Source organism: Apodemus sylvaticus, chromosome 9 (assembly GCF_947179515.1).
Source record: "Apodemus sylvaticus chromosome 9, mApoSyl1.1, whole genome shotgun sequence".
Taxonomy (NCBI): domain Eukaryota; kingdom Metazoa; phylum Chordata; class Mammalia; order Rodentia; family Muridae; genus Apodemus; species Apodemus sylvaticus.
The window spans coordinates 90,022,889-90,045,496 of record NC_067480.1 but is presented as its reverse complement, the minus strand read 5'-3'; the positions used below and the strand labels follow the sequence as shown (position 1 = coordinate 90,045,496).

Genomic DNA, 22,608 nt, shown 5'->3' with positions numbered 1-22,608 from the left:
GAGCAGAGGAGAAGTACTCCTGGGAGCAGCATTAATGATGTCACTGATAGAGCCACTCTTGGCTTCTTATCCTAAGCTTCACCTTGTTGCCTTATCTTATGGATAGAACTGAAGAACAAGGATGTCTACTTTGCATACAAAAACTGGAGTTCCGGAGAGTTTTAACCAGTGTATCCCCTGCATGTTTTGGTTCTAGGCACACTCTGAATTGATAATGTATGTATGGATTTGATCACAGAGTTGCTCAAGATGAAGGTACCTGACCTTGGACTCTAGCTGCTTCAGGTGTCATCTAGAAACAGTGTTGAGAATGTCAAGACATGGGCACTCCTGGGACCCACCCATAGCTAAGTACCTTACCTGAGACTACAGGATGAGGAAGCTGTAGACATGAAACCTTACTTATCTGATACTTGATTCCACATTAAATAAGTACCACATTACATTCTAGTGTTTCTGAAAACAGTTCAAGCTGAAATGATTCATTGCCTCAAAGAAACATTTTCCTAGATATCTTGTTCCCTATTGTAGGTTGGTTTTCTGAGCCTTTAGACAGAGCTCTATGGCAGACATTGGGCAAGGTATTTATTGCAAAAGAGGACTCAGGAGATAATTGTAGAGTCTGAGCAGGAGTGGCAGGCTGACATCTAACCTCAACCTGATTTCAAGGAGCTTCAGAGAGTGAGGGGTGCTGGAGATACTCCTCTCTGATGAGAAGGACCTTGCCTTCCACATCCTGTGTCAGCTAGTGATAGAACCTGAGCATTTGAGGGAAGTATATATATTTTTTCAATTGACTTTTTTGAGACAGAGTTTCTCTATGTAGCTCTGGCTGTCCTGCAACTCACTCTGGAGATCAGGCTGGCCTCAAATTCAGATATCCACCTGCCTCCACCTCCCAAGTGCTTGGATTAAAGGTGTGTCCCAACTCCCCAGCAGAATTACGTAATCTTGTAGGCATTTTATGACAAGATGGCTCCTATGGCTCCCTCTCCAGAGGGCTCAGCTATAAAGGAAGCACAAGCAACGGATGGGTGCTCTAGCCTGGCAATGGGGTAGAAACTGGGTGCCAACACCACATCCCATGACTTCCCTCACCACTGCCATTTTATAACTGTCCAAACTAGGAACCACGTTCATGATTCCTGTACCATTAAGCTGAGTTATGGCACTAGTGATATTCATATAGAAATTGTTCTGTCTCCTTCGAACTCTGGCTGCTGTTTGAATTGGAGCGGCTATTAGTAGTATTAGAGTAGACACAGCCATTCCTGTTATATTTATTCTTCTTTCTTATAGGATAGTTAATGAAACTTCATTGTTTATTTTTATGTACATTTCTCCACTCTACCACTCTATAGCCTTCAGTTTTCTCTCAGTGCCTTTTAATATCATTGGATGGCGTAAAAATATGGACAGCCTTCCCAACTCTACATGGTAGAACACTGTTTCTGAGACATGGCCGAAATGCTATTCATGAGATGGATGGCCTAGGCTATCAAACTTCTAGTGCTTCTTCCAGCCACACAGAGATATTCACCTCTCTCAGATACCTACTGTGATGATTAACATGGATTGCCAACCTTACCAGATCTAGACTCACTGAGGGGCACAAAGCTCTGCATGTGCCTATGGTGGAGCTTCTAAATTCAATTCATTGAGGGGGGAAGACTTTCTTTCAAAGGTGGGTAGTACCATTTTACCAACTCAAGTCTTGGGCTGTCTAAAGAGAAGAAAGTGAGTTGAGGACCAGCATTCATCCCTGCTTTCTGATTGTGAATGTAATGTGAGCTCTTGCTACTGTGCGTTTCCCCACCATGATGGATGGAACCCTCAAAGCATGAGTCCAAATAAACATGATAGGACCTTTCTGATGTGTAAGTGAAATAATGAAAAAGTTAGCAGAGAACTCCATAAAGCTAGTGATTATTAACTATTTGCATCAGACGCTTGACATACTTGACATCTGTACGTTCAACAGATGTCTCCTGAGTATCTACTATGTTGAGCTTCTGTGAGCCACATGGATACTGCTTTAAGCTGCTACAGTCTTTTCAGTTCTACCCAACTAACCCTCAGAGGCATATGACCCAATTTGACAGTGGCAGGAGTGCAGACACCTCTTTGAAATGCTGAGTATCTAAAGCCCAGCTTAGCAGTACAGATCTGTAATCCATCAACTCAGGGAAGCCAAGGCAGGGGGATTTCAAGACCTGTCCAGACTACAAAAAGGAGTTCAAGGTCAGCTTCAACAACTTAGTAAGATTTTTGACCCAAAATAAAAATTCTAAAGAGGACTTGGGATGCTTAATACGTTTGAGACCTCAAGTTCAATCCATGGTACTGGGAAAAAATGTTGAGAATCTGATACATGCTTGTCTTTGGTTTTCAGTTCCAGTGGTCAAATGTGGGATTGTTGCTGCCTTCTGGTGTTAAGTGAGCAAGTTCAAAGATCTATTCAGATTTATAAGGTAAGGAATATAGTCTCTACATTTAAAGATACAATTGACAAGGAATTTGAGACCAGTTTCTAAAACACTGCCATGCTACTTAGCTTCTTAAATAAGATATCTGAATAGTTGTTGTGCTCCTGATAATTGACCCTTGAGTGATCTGATTCGTTACTTAATGCCTTCATTATTCTAGAGGATTTTTCTCATCTGTACCACTGATATGCTATAGGACACCATGCTATTTTAACGGTGCAACGTTTTACGGAAAGGGGACAACCATTTCTTCCATTTTGAAAATTATTTAAGATACAACAACTTGACAGTATTATAACATTTGGCCCCTCAGCAAGCATTCGATAGGGCTTCAGAAATGCGCAATTCACCATTTTAAAACTAAGTGTGGGAGACATTTCTGAAAGATCAGTTGGGCTTCTAGACCTCAGCAGCAAGGTATCAAATAGAAAAAAAAATTAATTGCTTTAGTGTTGTCGCTCCCTGCTGGCTTGGTTTATTTTAAATTCTGCTGAACATGGGGAGAAAGAAATGGCTCTAATTCAGAGTGACATGCAGTGATATGATGCTCTCTCCAAATTCAAAGAAGCGAATGTCTCTCCGATTTAGGAAACACTGACTATTGCCACATCTGTCTAGTGTGACATAGCAGGAACCAAACTGCGAGAGCAGCTAAAGTCTACCCAGTCCGAGTGTCAAGTTATAGAAAGTGTCAGCCTTTGTTTCTTGGAATGAGATGAGTCTAAAAATATCACACATCCCATATTCGTTTCTTCAAATCCCTTAACGTTTATTTTTACATTTTGTGATTTCAGGGTGTTAGTCATCTTGATTAATGTGGGACGCTCTTTGCTTCAGAACTGGAACTCTTATGCACTCAGAAAACTCCAAAGCATGACATCATGGTTTTCGGATGACTGTATCAGCAGTGTGAAGTGGCTTCCTGGAGTAGCACAGGGCAATGGTGTCCACAGGATGACCGAGATAGAGAGTATCCCATGGCCCCAGATATCACGCTGTGTAGAACAGCTGGACAGCTCAGTGCATCTTCAAGTCCACAGGCTACATATGCTAGTTCTACCTTTGATACCCCATGGTCTTAGCGGACTCTGTGATTCTCATTAGGAATCTTCTGGGCAAGTAGCAGTACTGTTATTAAAATAAGCCAAAGAGCCACAAGGACTTAGGATAGAAGCAATAAGGACAAGTTATCTCTGAGTAATTTTGTTTGATGGGAAAGTGCCAATAACCAGCTTTGGCACTGGTGGGGTGGGGAAACTGAGGCAGGCAGCTAATGGGGGTTAGTGCTTATAGCCACTGATGAAGATTACTCTGCCTATAGCAGCCAGTGATTAGAGAAATTACTCAGCAGACTTTCCTCTGAGGGACCAAAGCATAATTTACTGGGGTTCTGAACTCTTCTACTCCTTGGGGTAGGTTAGAAAGAGAAGAGAGAAAATTTATATACACATAGTGAGTGGATGAAACAAAAGATAGAGTCCAATGTCCAATAACTTCATACATACAAATATTTACATGCATGCATATCTATCTATCTATCTATCTATCTATCTATCTATCTATCTATTTACACATAGAATGGATGGAGCAAAGCTCCAATAAGCAGGCTCTAAGCATTTCACACATATACATATATGCATATACACACATATCTGTTAGGTGAATGGAACAAAGTTCTAACATACTCTCACACAACCCATATATGTATATGTATGTGTATGTGTATGTGTATATATACACACAATATATACACACTCATATATATGTATATGTACAATACATACATACACACACATATATATGTATATATACAATACATACATACATACACACACATATATATGTATATATACAATACATATATACATACACACATATATATGTATATATATACATATACATACTTGGAAGGTGGACAGAATGAAATTCCAACATATTCTCACACAAACTTTACATATATACATACATACTCATAATGGAAGGGTGGAAAGAATAATGTTCCAACAACTTTATTCTTTCTCCTATGGTCTATATGCCCCATCAAAATCTTTTAAGCCCTACAAAGTTACAATGTGACTTCATTCTAGTTTCTTCTAGTGAATGACTATGAGAAACCAGTATGTTCCCAATGCCTTTTCATTGGGAACATATGCAGTATGTTGGGAACATATGCATAACATTATGCAGTAGAGGTAAAGGAAACAAGTTATTCCCAAGAACCCACATACATTCATATCTAAGCAACTTGTTATAGATTAACGAAGTGTGAGCAAGCAAGATATTTCCCCACCAGTCTCTCTTACTGGCAGGCAGCAAGAAAGAATTAATTAGTTTACTATTTATCTTTAAAAGTAATCTTATAAGAATCTTAAATAAATCACAAATCTAAACTTTTATATAAAAAAATAAGTCATAGCTCCTTTAAATACTCAGACTGCACATCTTCACATTAGAAATCCTCTTTAAATCACATCAGGAAGCTAGGGGTAAAAATGGGTATAAGAAGTCAGTCACCGCCAGTCCCGCCTCAGTGAGAGTCCCGTCAGCCAGGGCTGCCTTGTTCTTGCTCCCTGACCATAAAGGGTCTCTGGCTTAACTGATGAGAGCGTGCATTTCTGAACTTCAAATTCTTCCCTAAGATTTTCTACATCAGAATCAGTAGTACAAACATCACTACCTCACTTCACTAACAAGTTTAATTTTTCAAATGCTTTCTGAGAGTGGTGGCCATTGCCCACCATCCACGTCTCTAAGTTCTTCTCTAGGGTGGCGACTGAATCATTAATCTGCTCCAGCAGCAAGGCCTGAAAGATCAAGCACCATTACTGTGAGTGCCAGAGATGCTGCCCAGTGAGGGGCTGGAAGACCCTTCGAGTTTTCATACAGCTCTAAGATTAGGAGGGACGAGAGGGTATCAAGCAGAGCAGATCTCCATTACAGCGTGAAGTCCTTGGGACACGTGGTCCTCAGGGTCATGTCTCAACCATGGCACACCCGTGTGGCTGTGCTAACTGGTGGGCGGCATTCCATGAGTTCTAAAGCCATCTGCCATTCTTCCTGCATGGCCCTTGGCAGGAAAGAAAGTTTGTTAATGAAAGTCTGACATTACTGTTTTACTCTAAGGTTAGGGCCTGGGTGAAGAGTCATGTCGCCTTAAAAGATGAGCCTATTATTCTGGTGTATGATGATGTATGATTCTGGTGTATGATGATGTATGATTCTTGTGTATGATGATGTATGATTCTTGGTATGATGATGTATGATTCTGGGTATGATGATGTATGATTCTGGTGTATGATGATGTATGATTCTGGGTATGATGATGTATGATTCTGGTTATGATGATGTATGATTCTGAGTATGATGATGTATGATTCTTGGTATGATGATGTATGATTCTGGTGTATGATGATGTATGATTCTGGTGTATGGTGATGGATGATTCTGGGTATGGTGATGGGAAGTCATACCCAGAGGGATAGGATTTCCTCTATTTTGTATCTTTATGAAGAAAAGAGGGTTGAAGAAAAGCAAGAAAGACAAGCTGGGCCAATCCCTGAGAGGAAAAAGGGGGCTTTTTCTCCAGGGAGGCTCTGACAGTGCAATGTGAGGCGAAGCACCTCAAGAGTTGCCCATGGAAGACAAGGCGAGCTTGCTCTGAGGTTCTAACTGCCTAACCAAGTTCTTCAGTGGAAAATGGTGCTAGTGCCCCGCTTGCCTGATGACCTGTCCTCCTCCTATCAGAAATATGGATGTAAGTTGAAGACAATACAATATTTTTTTTGAAGTGAAGAAAGGGGAAAAAGTCTGAACCAAAAATGGCCTCTAGCATTCTGAGTTTCAATATGTTGCTTTCATTGCCCATATCTACTTCGGAGTGGTTTTCTTCAACTATATCCGTAATATAATCCACTTTGTGGATGAGTCTCCCCGCTGTAAAGGGTTTATAGAAGAAAAAACATAGTGTTTCCCCCTAAACGATGTACACATAGTTTTGGGAATAGCTTACATAAGTCAGCGACACTACTGAGCAGCTCAACAGTGCTGAATAATTTAGCAAGTTGCACTCAAGTTTTGATGAGTGTGAACTGTATATTGCCAACGTGGCTACTTAGTTATTTCTTAAGAGTATATATAACCTTAGTAGGAAGTAGAAGGCATATTTGAGATGAAAATTATTAAGGGGATTATTTCTAGAAGGGTAGCCAAGATTTAGAAAAGACACCTGGGGATGCTATTAAAAACCCATGAGCTAGCAATAGTATGAGGGGTTAGTAGCCTTGGCCTGAAGATGCAAACAAAGGAAATAGATCTGAACCTGCAGAAAGAAAGAGCAAGCACAGACAGCAATAGTACTCCACGGAGGAAAAGATCTACTCTGGTGAGCTTTGAACCCCAGGCTGTGCCCTGTTTTTGAAAGCAGTAAGACATCAAGTGTAATGGACCACCACGGAAAGCCCAGAGCACAAGGCACAGGATCAGGCAGAGACCACCCTGAGCATGAAATCCTCCTCCGAAGATCCTGCTGGGGTCTCCGCTCACTGGCTGTCTTCCTGGCACCTCCTTTCAATCACTGAGTGATTGGCCACACTGGCTAGACTTTTTTTTTTTTTTATTTGTTTAATTCTTGTCTGAGACACATGCAGTAAAATGTCAGCAGCCCTTTCTTTGGCTCACGTTAATTATTAAACTTGCCCTGTGGTCATTTGTGAACTTTCACTCTGGTGGATGTTTAGCCAGAACAGAAACAAGTTAGGTGAGTTACAGTCCATCATGAAGTGAGCTACCTGCATGGTGTCTGTCTGGCTAGCTACAGGCTGGCCCTGTCACCGGATAACGCCGATAGATAAGGCAGCATCATTTAGAAGGGGACACCGTTTGAGGTACAAGGCAGACACAGCGTCAGGTACTGTTGGATTCAGATTAAGACTTCCTTTTCTAGTGCTGCATCTCCAGCTGTCATTGCAGTAAGAAAAGGAAGTGGGATTGGGAGGTCCTCCATAGGAGAAAGGAAGCCATCTTTCAGGCTCCAGAGGAGGGGAAGCTGAGAGACAGGGGTGGGGGAGGGGGCAGAAGAAAGGGAAGTCTGGCAGGAAGAGGACTTAACTGGATGTAGAGTGCACGTCTCCGTGGCTTAAACACTCTCCTTAAAAGAAATAGACACCGAGTTTATCCCCAGGAAGGATGAGCAGACTTGAACAAAGCCCCACCCAGAAAAGTGACATTTATGGTTGATATGACTGTGTTGTTTTGAAGAAAAAAAATAGGTATTTCTGAACTTCGAGTTTATTGGGACTCATTGTCGGGGTGCTTATTTCTGTTGTACTAAGCATGGGACCGACCGGGGATTAAGATGAAATATTATAAAATAATGTGTCCAAATTGGGCTGCATGCTGGGCAGAGCATGCAAGCTGGATCCTGTGCCCTTGGGCTAGGTAGCAAATCCTCTCTCCTGTCATGCTTTGGTAGGAGATACATTACTGGAAGCCAAGCAGGATGTTTGTGAATTGAATTCAGTTACAAATAGTCTGAAGAAGGTGGGAAAGTTTGCAATGTAAAAGGACACCTGGTATTGTCAACACTCCTTTCAAACATCAAATGACTTCACATCTCTGCTTGCTAGGGACCAAGGAGAAGCACAAAGACTTTATTTTCCAGCCTGCTTCCATCTATTGGGTATGTAATAAACCTTCCCAGTCCTGAACTAAATGGGCGTTATTATCTCTTTTGGGCCAGCCTAAACAGGGCACACCTGTATGATAAATACACTACATTTGGATGGTCAGGGGAGGGATGCCAGACATTCTTGTTGTGAAACTATTGGGGAGGGGGGGTTCTGAAATGGTTGTAACTACCACCACAGAGTGTTTTCGTAGAAATTTACGTTAATATATATCAAAGTTTTGAAAATTTCAGAGATCCTCAGAGGCAGGGTTTTAGGAATATTTGTCTATTTACTTCTGGCTGGGGTTAGAGAGGAACTCTCAGCCTTCATAGGGCCAGGCTGTGCGAATTCTGTTTTCTTCAGCATGGGGAAAAAGCCATTTATTCTAGATCTGTACAATCAGATGTGTGATATTTAAAAATGTATGAATGAATTAAGTCTTTGGGTACTCTCTCAGGCCCTTTGCAACCCTTATGGAAAATGGATAGCTGGTCCTCTATATCAGCTGTGTTCTCTAGAGGCAAGGCCATCATGGCAGCAAACAGACAGTATCTGGCTTTGGCTCTGAGGATATGAACTGGAAATCTGAGAGAGACTACTGAGGAAAGATTTACCAGAGAACGAGGCCAGTAGCTCGTAAAGCCAGGGAAGATTAATGGCTGAGGTAGAGGTCGGAAAATGGAAGCCTTGCTTGATTGCTAACAAGAAATACAGTGTGTCTATCACATAGGGTTCAAATCTGACCATCGTAGAAGGGGAAGCAGGGTGTGTGTGTGTGTGTGTGTGAGAGAGAGAGAGAGAAAGCAGCACGGAACCCTGGCTGGTTACTAGTGATCATATAACCAGATGCTGTTTCTGTGCCTCTTCTTTTGCATAATGATGAATTAATGAATGGTTTAAATGTGTATTAAATAGCTATTGAAACAAGATGAGGCGTGTGGTAATTTTCTATAATGTTTCTTGTATGCTGACTTTCTTCTGAGCCTAGGAAGATAGTAGGCACCTCTGGAGGAGATAGAACTGTATATACTTATATATATATAATAATATATATAATATATATATAATATATAATATTATATGCATATAACATTATATATATTATATATACTTACTTATATATTTATTTAATTGTTTTAAATGTAGTTACACCTCTCTTTTCCCCCTGTTCTCTTCAGCTCATCCCCTCCCCTTTAAACTCCCCGCTTCTTATTCATGAATTATTATTGTTATATATATGTGTGTGGATAAATCTAATTATTTATTATTAATTATTATTGTTATATATATGTGTGTGGATAAATCTGGAAATACAATATGATGGGCTCAGCAGCTTTCAATGGCCAGTAGCTCTTCATCTAGAACAGGGTCCCCATATGCTTTCCCCATCCACGTTGGCAAGCCGACTGGTTGACATTCATTGGTCAGACTTGTGGCAGCAGCCATATTGCTGAGATTTCATAGGCACAGTTTTCCCGTCATATCTAGAAGATGCTACTTCGTAGCCGACTTCCTGGTCCTCTGGCCCTCACATTCTTTCTGCCCGCTCTTTCTCCTTGTTCCCAGAGGCTTATGTGTAGGAGTTCCATTGAGATGTATTGCTTTGGACTAGGCATCCCGAGGCAGTTGTTCTCTACATTTTCACCATTTGTGGCTTTCTGTAATGGCCTCCATATGTTGTGTGTGTGTGTGTGTGTGTATGTGTATGTTTGTGTGTGTGTGTATTTGTCTTAGTTAGGGGTTCTATTCCTGCACAAATATCATGACCAAGAAAAATTGAGGGTAGAAAGGCTTTATTCAGCTTACACTTTCACATTGCTGTTCATCACCAAAGGAAGTCAGGACTGGAACTCAAGCAGGTCAGGAAGCAGGAGCTGATGCAGAGGCCATGGAGGGATGTTTCTTACTGGCTTGCTTCCCCTGGTTTGCTCAGCCTTCTCTCTTATAGAACCCAAGACTACCAGCCCAGGGATGGCACCACCCACAATGGGCCTTCCCCACTTGATCACTAATTGAGAAAATGCCCCACAGCTGGATCTCATGGAAGCACTTCCTCACCTAAAGCTCCTTTCTCTGTGATCACTCCAGCCTGTGTCAAGTTGACACACAAAACCAGCCAGGATAGTGTGTGAGTGTGTGTAGTCTTTTTCAATGAGTGAGAACCACACTTGTTGGGCTAGCACTACATTTAAATCATCTCTTTAATTTTCTGCTTCAGTATAACTCATTGATAGTATACAGGCAAAACAGAATTCTTTCCACTTTATGTTTTATAAGGCACAAAATCTACATCGCGCCAAACAAGCCTAAAAATGCTTCTAATATCTGAGAAATCGCAAGAGAGCTGAGTGAACTGGACATGACGCCTGCCTGGTTGATCTCTCTGCTGAGTGTGGAAATACTACTGTTAGCAAGTAAGTAGGAAGTGTATGAACAGAGTACAGACCAGACTACCAGGCTACCTTGAGAACTACTATTAGTAAAGGAAACATTACCTTGCTTTTATACTGTAGACATACCCACGTTTCACTTGCTCACTTAAAATGTGAGTGAAACCACCATTTTAGAAGGAAGTATTGAAGTATCTGTTCTGGGATCTAAAATAATAATTGTTTTTTTTTCCCTGATGAGCGTCTGAGGTTATTTGCTAAATTGTCATAAATAGATATGTCAACTTTTAATGGCCAGTAGGGGTTACTGTTACAATTCAAGTATTTTAATAATAACTTTTTCTATAATTCCTTTTTGGGGGGCTAGTAGATATAATTCTTATTAGGTTTCATTGTTATATCCCCCCTAAGGGGTTGTGTTGTGTTGACTAATGACTGTTGGTGGCACAATGACCCTTTTCCTCTAATCACGCTTCCAGTGTCTCTCTGAGTTTGGTAATCCTCTGTATTTTCTTATAATATTTTTTGTCTTTTTTGGATAAAGTATGTAGTCATCTCTGGGGTCTGAGGATGGTGTAATGTGGCTGATACATTGATGTGAATGGGTTTCTATCAGTCTTAGTGGTGTAGTGAGCTACCTACATGGGCTCTATACATAATTGCCCCAGGCTAGTCCACAGGCAATGCCTGGTTTACCCGTGCAGTTTCTTGACATGGAAATGAAGCAAGTTTCTGCTGATAACACATAACACTTTGTTTATTGTCATATGTAGGTGCTGAGTAATTTTTGCTAGCCTCCTTGAAGTGGTTTTACCTTGACCAAGATATATCTGGGAATATCTTCAAACTGTTAAACCGAATGCTGTTAAACCGAATGTAGTCTACTATTTAAAGTTCATATTCCCTTTGTCTCCTAAAGGAAGTTCTACAGTGTTCTCACTTTAGTCTGTCTGTGATCGTTCAAGGCAAAAATTGTGAATGGCTTGGATATATTTGGGGAGTTGTTCTAATTATGTGTTCAAAAGAGCTCAAAACAGAAAATAGAGGACAATAATAATAATAATAATAAAGGACTCAGGCATATTTTAAGTTTTTCCTTGGGCTGGAGAGGTGACTCAGTGGTTAAGAGCATTGACTGTTCTTCCAGAGGTCCTGAGTTCAATTCCCAGCAACCGCATGGTGGCTCACAACCGTCTAATGGGATCCAAAGCCCTCTTCTGGTGTGTCTGAAGACAGCGACAGCATAGTCAGATAAAATAAATAAATAAATAAATCTTTAAAAACAAAAGTTGTTTATCCTCTTCCCAAGAAGTAGGAATATATGATATAAGAAGTAACCTTTACATTTAAATGTGGCCATCTGAATAGAGTGTAAAAGAGAGGCATTGTGGGTTCAACAGAACCAAGCTTGTCTTTGAGATTATTTCTAAGAGAAGCAGAAATTCAGGGCTATCCTGATGAACATTGGGGTTCTGGATTGGTAAAACGGAGAGTGATCCATTTTCCTTAAAGTGGGACTCTGAAGGTGTGTTCTCTGGACCAATCATGCCTGAGCAGAAGTGGACTCTGAACCAGAAACTCTGGTAACAGGGCCCGGTGATCCATGCTTCATCTGGTCCCTGGATGGTATACACACTAAAGTCTGCTTTAAAACGCCGGAGGTGCCAGTAGATTGTGCCTCACCTTCACAACAAGCATTTTCTCTTATTGACAGACCCTTACTTGAGTTTCCAGTTTGAACCGGCAGAAGGTAGCCTTGCAGGGGGAACGTGGATCACAGTTGTTTTTGACGGTAGGTTTGGGCTTTTCCGAATTTGAGTACTGAATTTATTGATCTGCAATCCAAAGAACTATGAATCCTCACTTCTTTGTTTAGGAACAGCTCTAAAGAAGGGACTGAGCGGGATGAAAAGAGACCTAACTCTGTCTTTGCAGATGCTAAGTAGTCAGTGTCACAGCAGAGGCCACTGTAGCATCAGCATCCTCACGGTGGGATGCTTGGGAAGACGCTATGACATGGAAGTGAACAGCATAGGACTACTACTCACTCTCTTAGCGATTGCCCTTACGAATGATTCCATGTTAGTAACCCCTAAACTATGCCTTACCACACCCGTTTCACCATAGCACAAAGCAACTTGGAAGGTTGAAAATCTCTTTCCTAGGGAGTAGGAAGACGTGAAGAGAGATAGAGAAAAGATTTATAGCCTCATAGAGCTTTTGTAAGGCAGTATAATTGCCTTTGGAAATGAACGTTAATTTTATCCTCCGGCAACCGCAATGTCTTACATTGCCCTCTTGTGGCCAATATTTGCATTGCCCTGCATGGTCTTCACAGCCTGAGATTTCTCCTTGTGTTTAGGTTTGGATAGAAGCATTCTTTACCCCAACAATGGCTCTCAGCTGGAGATAGACCTGGTGAATGTGGCAATACCTGCCTTGAGGATCCCCTGTGATGTCTCTCCAGTCTTCCTGGATTTGCCTGTGGTGACATGCCAGACGAGGTACACTTGCCTGAAATATAAAACCTGGCAGGATGAACAGGCTTAGCTTTCCTCAGTAGTTTTTGGTGATATGTTAGACAAATCCTGCAGTGACTACAATTATCAGGCGTGACTGTAAAAACATTCTCCGTGAATGTGCTTCTATGCTTAAAAAAAATTCCTTTTCCTCTAATCTCTCTCAGAGGAGAAAACAGAAAATAAAGATCTGGCTACGGCAAAAGAAGACCATCTCTCCCACTCTTGGCTTTCTTCTGGTGCCTGGAGTTCTTTGGGTAGGGCTGAGAACTCCTGGGATTTCCCCACTTTGCTTTGGAGTGGTTATTGTCTTTGTTCAGATCACATTTGGGTAGTCATGAAACTTTATGGGTGAAATGTTATGGGTTCAGCTTCTGACATCACTAGGAGATGCTCTTACAATCTTTCTTTTCTTTTTCTTTTCTTTTCCTTTTTTTCTTTCTTTAAATTTAATGGTTATTTTATTTATTTACATTTTAAATGTTATACCCCTTCCCAGTTTCCCTCCACAACCCCCCTTCCCTCTCACTCCCCCCTGACTTTATGAGGGTATTCCCCCAGTCACCCACCCTCTCCCTCCTTACTTCCCTAGCATTCCCCTACGCTGGGGCATCGAGCCTTCAAAGGATCAAGGGACATCCTCTGCTACATATGTAGCTGGAGCCATGGGTCCCTCCATGTGTACTCTTTGGTTGGTGGTTTAGTTCCCGGGAGCTCTGGGGGTACTGGCTGGTTGATAGTGTTGTTCTTCCTATGGATTTGCAAACCCCTTCAGCTCCTTCAGTCCTTGCACTGACTCCTCCATTGTGGTCCCTAAGCTCAGTCGATAAAGACCTCAGCACGAGACAAATGAGCAGTCAGTAAATGGGCAGCATCATCACTTCCCTTGTCGCTGGGGAAACAATGTATACATTTTCACCTTTCCCTTTTGTATTTGTGGTGCTGTGCAGTCAGAAACTGAACCCGATCAAAAGGGGGATGGTTGTATATGGGAGGGTCAGGGAATAGAGTCGAATCAATCAAGAGAAAGGAGGGAAAGGGATCTATTCATAAATAAATAATTGATTATTAACTCCTCTGTGACTTTAAAAAAAGATTCTATTCATTTCTTGCCATTGATTCTTTTTGGGTGTCATTTTTCCCTTTGTCCTAGAACTTTCAGGTATGCTAGTAAGTTACTAACATGAGATCTCTCCGATATTTAAATGTAAGTTCCTAGTGTGCTACGAACTTACCTCTTAGAACCTCTTTAATTGTGCCCCATAGGTTTAGGTATGTTGTGTTTTAGTTCCCAGTCAATTTAAAAAAGTTTTTAATTTCCTTCTGGGTTTCTAGCTCAACCCATTTTTCAGTATCAGTGAGTGAGTTATTCAGTTTCTGTAAGTCTGTATACATTCTGTTGCATCTGTTGTTGCTGATACCCAGCTTTAATTCCTGGTGGTCATATAGGATGCAGGATGTCTGTGGGTGAGAGTTGGGTATTGGAGTCTCCAACTACCACTGTGATTTTAGCTGTCGGAGTATTTCTTTTATGAATATGGGTGCCATTGTGTTTGGCGCATTACTATTTAGAGTTACAATATCCTCTTGGTGAATTTTCCCTTTGACAGGTATGTACTAGTCTTCCTATGTCTTCTAACTAGCTTTAGTTGAAGCCTACTTTGTCAGATATTACAGTGGCCGTACCTGCTTGCTTCTTGAGTCTATTTGCTTAGATTATCTTCTTCTATCTTTTTACTCTGAGGTGATGTTTATCTTTCACAGTAAGGTACAGTGCTTGGATACAGCAGAAACGTGGATTCTATTTTTTTAATCCGGTACATTAGTCTTGTCTTTTATTGGGGACTTGAGACCATAAATACCAAGACTTATCAATGAGCACAATTTATTGATTCCTGTTATTGTGTTGTTACATTGTAAGTTTCTTCTCATTGTTTGAAATACTGCTCTGGGATTCCTTGTATTTTCTTGAGTGGAGTGAACCTCTTCAGACTGAAAGTTTCCTTCTAGTGACCTTGTAGGGCTAGATTGAAATTTTTGTTTTAGTTTTGTGTTTTTCTTCCTGTCTTTTGTGATTGATAGTTTTGCTGGGTATAGTAGTATGGACTGGCATCTGTCATCTCTAAGAGTATGTTGAACATATGTGCAGGCCCTTCTGGCTTTCAGAGTCTCCATTGGGAAGTCAGGTATTATTCTAATGTTTCTGCTTTTATTTGCAATAAGTCTTTTCCCCTTGTCACTGTTAATATCTTTTCTCTGTTGCATACATTTAGATATTATTTTCTGGTCCAGTCTATTCATTCTTGTTTTTTGTTCTGTATGTTTCTTGTACCTTGATATGTATCTCCTTCTTTAGTTTGGGGAAATTTGCTTCTATGATTATGTTTAAAATGTTTCTATGTCTTTGATTTATGATTCTTCTCTTTCCTCTGTTCTTATTATTTAGTATTTTTAAAAAATTATTTTATGTATATATTTACACATATACATATACTTAGAAATAGATACTTACTTTTAATAAATAAATATTTATTAGATAAGATTTAGTTTTGTTATGATGTCCTAGCTTTCCTGAATGTTTTTTTCTTTTTCCTCTCTCTCTCTTTCCTTCTTTCTTTCTTTCCTTCCTTCCTTCCTTCCTTCCTTCCTTCCTTCCTTCCTTCCTTCCTTCCTTCCTTCCTTCCTTTCTTCCTTCCTTTTTCTTTCCTCCTTTCTTCCTTTTCTTGTTTTTTTTTTTTTTTTTGATTTGACATTTTTTTTGACAGAGGTATCCATTTTTTCTATCTTGCCTTTAATGCCTGAAGTTATCTTTTCCATGTCTTGGACTCTATAGATGAGGTTTACCTGTAACATTTTTTGACGTAACTTTTTCATTTCCAGGTTTGTTTCAGTTTGGGTTTTCCTTAGGGATTCTATTTATACTTTTACAACTTGAACTGTTTTCATTACTTCATTCTAGAGCTTTTTGTGTTTTCATAGGCTTCCTTAAGAGATCTGCTTATATCTTCTTTAAAGTCCTTGATTGTTTTTTTGAAGTGCTTGTCTTAGTTTCAGCCAAGTCTAAGGGCCGATTGTTTTTTGTTTGTTTGGTTGGGTTTTTTTGTTTTGTTTTTTGGAGACAGGGTTTCTCTGTATAGCCCTGGCTGTCCTGGAGCTCACTCTGTAGACCAGGCTGGCATTGAACTCAGAAACCTGCCTGCCTCTGCCTCCCAGAGTGCTGGGATTAGAAGTGCTTGTCTTATGCTCTTCAAGTCCTGCAAGTCCATAATTCTGAGAAGTAGGACATTTAAATTAAGTTCAAAGGACGTACAAGAAGAAGGAGAGGAGATGAAGACAAATATGAAGATGAAAAAGACCAAAGAGTACACATGGAGGGATCCATGGCTCCTGCCACATATGTGACAGAGGATGACCTTGTTGGACATCAGTGGGGGAAGTGGCCCTTGCACATGAGGGAGTTCAGGTTCCCAGTATAGGGGAATGCCAGAGCCAGGAAGACAGGAGTGGATGGGTGGGTGGGGGAGCACCTTCATAGAGTCAGGAGGAGGGGGATGGGATAGGGGATTTCTGAAGGGGATACCTGGAAAGGGGAAAACATTTGAAATGTAAATAAAGAAAATATCCACCCAGGTGGTGGTGGGGCACGCCTGTAATCCCAGCACTCTGGGAGGCAGAGGCAGGCAGTTTTCTAAGTTCGAGGCCAGCCTGGTCTACAGAGTGAGTTCCAGGACAGCCAGGGCTACACAGAGAAACCCTGTCTTGAAAAAAACCAAAAAAAAAAAAAAAAAAAGAAAAGATCCAATTAAAAAAAAAGATAAAAATGAAGTCAAGGGGAAAAAGATGAAGATGATGAAGAAGAAGAGGTGGTAGAAGTGATAGCAGCAGCAGTATAGTCTCTCTTGGTGAGGACTCAGCTTTATAGTGTGAAGTGGTCAAGTGGGAACTCCTGGCTTTTCATTCATAAAGATTTCCATTCTCTGTCCCCAGGTCTCTTCCCTCAGAAGCCCAAGCAGGTCTATACTCCCTGGAAATACGCTCTGGGGAGCAAGTGCTAGGCAGCCCGTGTCCCGGACCACTAGACAGCTGTACTTTCAAGGTGGGTTCTCAGCATAGAGGGACATGTGTTTAACTGGTCAGATAGTATGCTGTGTTACGAATAGCAAGTTATGAGTCAACCCATGTCTTCTTTAATAGGGAGGAAGAATTAGGGACAGAATGCTGGGGTTTCCCTCTTACCTATGAAAGATAAACACTGAGCTTTTCTTTCTTTCTTTCTTTCTTTCTTTCTTTCTTTCTTTCTTTCTTTCTTTCTTTCTTTCTTCCCTCCTTCCTTCTATCCTTCCTTCCTTTCTTTCTTTCTTTCTTTCTTTCTTTCTTTCTTTCTTTCTTTCTTTTTTTTTTTTTTTTGATTTGACTTTTTTGACAGAGGTATCCATTTTTGGTATATCAGGCTTAGTGGAGTGCCTTATGTATATCATGGTGTATAATGCTCCCAAAGCCATCTAGTCTGCTTGCCACATTACCCAGGCAGTAAGTGGTGGAGTAAGGATTTGAACCCTCATGTGATTGTGTTGAAACCACAGGGAACCTGAAGCTCATAGACGACATCACTTTTGTGGATAAGTGTTGTGTTTTCAGTAGATTCTGATTGTTTGGATACTGAAGGCGCACACGGATTCCAGGTCCTTGGGAAGTGGGGCAGGGCAATCTCCCTGCCCCCTTGCTTCATGGCACCTGTCTTAGTCAGAGTTTCTATTCCTGCACAACATCCTGACCAAGAAGCAAGTTGGGGAGGAAAGGGTTTATTGAGCTTACACTTTCATGTTGCTGTTCATCACTAAAGGAAGTCAGGACTGGAACTCAAGCAGGTCAGGAAGCAGGAGCTGATGCAGACGACATGGAGGGATGTTACTTACTGGCTTGCTTCCCCTGGCGTGCGCAGCTTGCTTTCTTATAGAACCCAAGACTACCAGCCCAGGGAAGGCACCACCCACAATGCCCCCCCCCCATCACTAAATGAGAAAATACCTTATGGCTGGATCTTATGGAGGCACTTCCTCAAAGGAGCCTCCTTCCTCGTGGTAACTCCAGCTTGTGTCACATGACATACAAGACTAACCAGAGCAGCAACTTTTGCTGCCCTTTCTGATACTTGTCTGGAAGCATGTTTGTCGCTAGAATTCTCCTTTGAGGTCAGATAGATCAAGAAGGATAGATGTCAAGACTGAGAACAGTTTCCTTGAGGCCAATGTCTGATCTTATTTAATTTAGATCCTTAACACTTAGACTGGGCTTACTTTTATGTTTGGTTCAGCCTAGGATTCATTTAGCTTTATAGTAACATGAGCTGTAGAAGAGAAATCCCTCTTACCAAGCTCTCATGAAACGTGGTGCCCCCAGCCATGATCCTGGTGGAAAAGACCTCTGAGAGCTATAGAGCATAGACCTGAGTCATTAACTAAGGCTGCTTTAGAGTTAAGACACCACCGCCCTAAACTCAACTCGAATACTGTTACATAGGCACTGGCTTTCTGAAATTGGCAATTTGTTGTCTAATCACAAGTAACATTTTGATTCTCAGCCCAAGAGAATACCATTGCCTGAAATTCTGTTTCTGTACATAGGTAGCAAAAGGAAGCAACAATTTCTTTCTTGTTAAGAGCCATATTATAGCTCTACTCTGGCTCAGGGACCATCATAAATGGAAAGTGTCTGAGCACCCTTGAATCACCAAGCTCTCTTCACTCGAGGGAGTAAGTTCCCTACTTAGTATAAAGATCAGTAAGGACGGAGGATGGGGGGGCACTTTCTGCAGTTGCACATTAAAAGAAACAAGTCCATGAATTGCTCCACTAACTTGGTGAGTTGATGAACCGTCACCAGGGGAGGCAGTTAATGAGAGGCATTTGAGTGAAAGGGATGCAGCTTGTGCCTTTCTGCTCTGCGACTGGGACTGAGGGAACCGTGGGTATTAAAAATTAATTCCATCTTGCTGGCCCGCTCCAAAGAGCCTGCTGCGGGCACTGACAAGTCTGAAGAACTCACAGAAGGTTTATCAAGCAGCTGGCAGCTGTGACTTTATCATTCTAATCTGCTGTTTTGTGCCACCCCTCTCTGGCCCACCTACCTTCCCATCTTGCTAACCCCACGGGGGTCAAGGACCTGCATGTAGGAACCCCGCTTTGGAAGCTCATTAATTTCTCACTATTCTGTCTCCAGCCTGGTGGGTGACCAGAGGCCTGTTTCTCTTGGAAAGAAAGTATCATTTTATGTTATATGAATACTGAAAAAAAAATCACAAGTAAAGACTTTCATTGTGGTTTAACCCGGAGTATACCGCAGCACTCTTTGAGGGGTGTGTTCATGTGGGAAACAATAAATAAATCTATATATCCCCACTAGCTTCTCAAAGAGCGGCAGATGGCACAATAGAGCGCATATATTTCAAGTTGGAAACCTAGAGGTGTGCTTCATTATTTGCTTTGAAGTTGATTATTCCATCTGCCTCAGATTTTAATGAGTGCGCGAGAGGGCAACACTGCATCTCTAAGATTCCAATAGAAGCCACTTTGGTAGGAAGGGCCTCCCTGTGGGAGGTGAAAAGCCGATTACAGTCATGGGTTGGAGGCTAGAGCTAGGGCTAAATGTTTGGTATCGTGTGGAACTGCATTAATCTTTATCTTCTGTGGAGATCACAGCCAATTCTTAGTCTACGAAGCCACAGTAGTCGTTTCTGGACCCCCCACCAACTGTGCATATTTTCTGTGAACTAGTTTCTAACCCTTTCCTGGAGAGAACGAGGAAAATGGCCTTGATCACAGACAGTACTGCTGTGAGCGTCAATACTTAAACTCCACACCCAACAGGCTTGGCTAAAAAGCCCATTCATTCTCAATGCCTGATTAGGGCTGTTGATTAACCATGGTTATTTTCTGGTAATAGTCTCCCTGGGAATTTGGACTCCTGGGGAGCTGGATGTAGCTCAAATGAAACAGTTTGCTGTAGTTTGTTTTGGAAAAGGGAAGCAGCATCATAGATTGGTTAGAGATGAAGGCATCTAAGCACCTAGTGAGACCAGAACTGACTAAGTCTTCTCCTGGGTAAGACATTAACTCATGGGCCAAACCTTGGTCGATTCAATCCATTTTGTATGCATTTCCATTTCCTCACATAGCCTGATAATGACGTCCCAATGGAGTAACACTGTGCCCTTAGCCTAACTGAGATGCCTGTGGGTGAGATGGGCTTTCTGAATCATCTTGTTCTCCCTCCCCTTCTCATTAGTATAACAGTTGTCTTAGTTAGAGTTTTACTGCTGTGAACAGACACCATGATCAAGGCAACTCTTAAAAGGACAACATTTAATTGGGGCTGACTCACAGGTTCAGAGGTTCAGTCCATTATCATCAAGGTGGGCATATGGCAGCATCCAGGCAGCCATGGTACAGGAGGAGCTGAGAGTTCTACATCTTCATCTGCTAGCAGAATACTCACTTCCAGGCAACTAGAATGAGGGTATTGAAGACCATACCCACAGTGACACACCTACTCCAACAAGGCCACACCTCCAAATAGTGTCACTCGCTGGGTCGAGCATGACATCAGTTAACCAAGCATGGGTTATTAGCTGTATAGACAGGAATTCCAGTGTCTCCAACCTTTCAGGCTAGGCGGAGGAAAGCACGTGCACTGGCAGTAGGCAATGTTTCTTCTTTGCGAAGCCTGAAGCTAACTTGTGCTATGCTTTAAGAAGGCCATAGTGCTGCCCTCCTAGAGGCCAAACAAGCAGCTGACCAAGACAGACAAATACTTACACACATCATGTGCACAAGCGCGCGCGCGCACACACACACACACACACACACACATGCATAGCCTTGGTGAACATGTGGAGGTCAAAGGAGAATATTGAGTTTCTCTCCTTCTTTGGCTTCTGTCTCATTTGAGTCAGGGTCTCTTTGTTGTTTGTCTAGGAACTTTCAGAGATTCTCATGTCTACACCTCCCATCTCACCGTAGGAACACTGGGATGACAACAGATGCGTCTGACTTTATGTGGGTTGTGGGGATTCAAACTCAGATCCTCAGGCTTGCATGGCAAGTGCTTTACTTACTGAGCCATGGTCATAGCCATGACCTCCTTCTTGAAGAAGAGTATTCCTTCCTATTTTTTGGAAAGTTTTCCCACAAAGCAGGCACCTTCTGTTTTTTTATTTTTCCAGTTGTACTCTGTATATCCAATTTCTTTTTCTTTTTTTTCTCTATATTCTTTGTTTACATTCCAAATGATTTTCCCTTTCCCGGTTCTCCCCTCCCCATAAGTCCCATAAGCCCTCTTCCCTCTGCCCATTCTCCAATCAACCTCGTCCCACTCCTCTGTCCTGGTAATCCCCTACAATGCTGCATCAAGCCTTTCCAGGACCAGGGACCTCTCCTTCCTTCTTCTTGGGAATGATCTGATATGTTAGTTGTGTCTTGGGTATTCAGAGATTCTGGGCTAGTATCCACTTATCAATAACTGCATTTCATGTGTGTTCTTTTGTGAATGAGTTACCTCACTTAGCATGATATTTTCCAGTTCCAACCATATCAATTTCTTATTTTATATAGTTGCTAGCTGACAGTAATTTAAACTAAGCTCTTTCTAGCTTAAAAATATGAATTTATTTCTAGGTAAATGGGAAACTTTAAGATTCAAAGACATTAAATTTTAACAGTGGAATCATTGTTAAAATGTTTTAGATGGTGCCTTCTCTACTTTTGTTTCTGGTAAAATATGTTCCTTGGCATGGCAAACAGGTAGGAACAGCCTTGCAAGACTTGAACAATATGTTACAGAGAGCTGTGTGCCCTCTATCATGTCCCTTTAGTTCACCCACAGGGGAATACAATAATGCCTGTCCCTCCAATTTCATGGAAACAGGACAAGGATAGGAAGTAGTAGATGTCCAGTTTTTAGGGACACACCTCCTGCTTTCTACTAATGCTTTATGGGAATAGTTAATGGCTCTTGTGGTCATGTATAATCTGATGAAATGCTCACATGTGATAATACTTTCTAAACAGTTTTCCAAGGAGCAGACACCTCTTTTATATCAAGTTAACCCAGCAAGTGGAGTTCCAGGTAAGAAATCTATTAAACATGAGTAATTGTGGATCTATTTGCCAACCCCATTGCAGATTCTTCTACCTGTGCATGCTTTCTATAAGCAGTCCGACTTAACTTCTTATCTGATATTGATTTGAAAATAAGTTTCAGCTTCTGGTTTCTTTTTAAATTGGTTTCTTTTCCCCTTTAGGCACTTTTGTTCTTTGACTTTACTGGTAACAACAACAAAAAAATTAAAACATTGTAGTATGTTTTTTTTTTTTTTTACCTCCCTGTTTTAAGCTCTGGGTGTACAAGGCTACCAGCCACCACATGATTCCCTTAGACCTATGGATGGAACACACACACAGGTACACATAGCTCATTTTTAACCTGCCTTATGGCTAGGTGACTGGGCTCTTCTAAGCCCTCCATGGCTAGCATGTCCTTTGCCTTTACT

General features: G+C 41.4%; 1 protein-coding gene across 1 annotated transcript in view; it reads left to right on the top strand.

Moving 5' to 3' along the window:
• The first annotated feature begins 10,511 nt into the window (after window positions 1–10,511).
• The window catches only part of Pkhd1 (PKHD1 ciliary IPT domain containing fibrocystin/polyductin), a 463,409-nt gene continuing 451,312 nt past the window's right edge, over window positions 10,512–22,608 (top strand). The window contains exons 1-5 of the mRNA XM_052192751.1: window positions 10,512–10,566; window positions 12,257–12,334; window positions 12,905–13,046; window positions 17,049–17,157; window positions 22,127–22,184. Of these exons, the coding sequence (XP_052048711.1) occupies window positions 10,512–10,566; window positions 12,257–12,334; window positions 12,905–13,046; window positions 17,049–17,157; window positions 22,127–22,184 (442 nt within the window). The remainder of the gene's footprint in view (window positions 10,567–12,256; window positions 12,335–12,904; window positions 13,047–17,048; window positions 17,158–22,126; window positions 22,185–22,608) is intronic.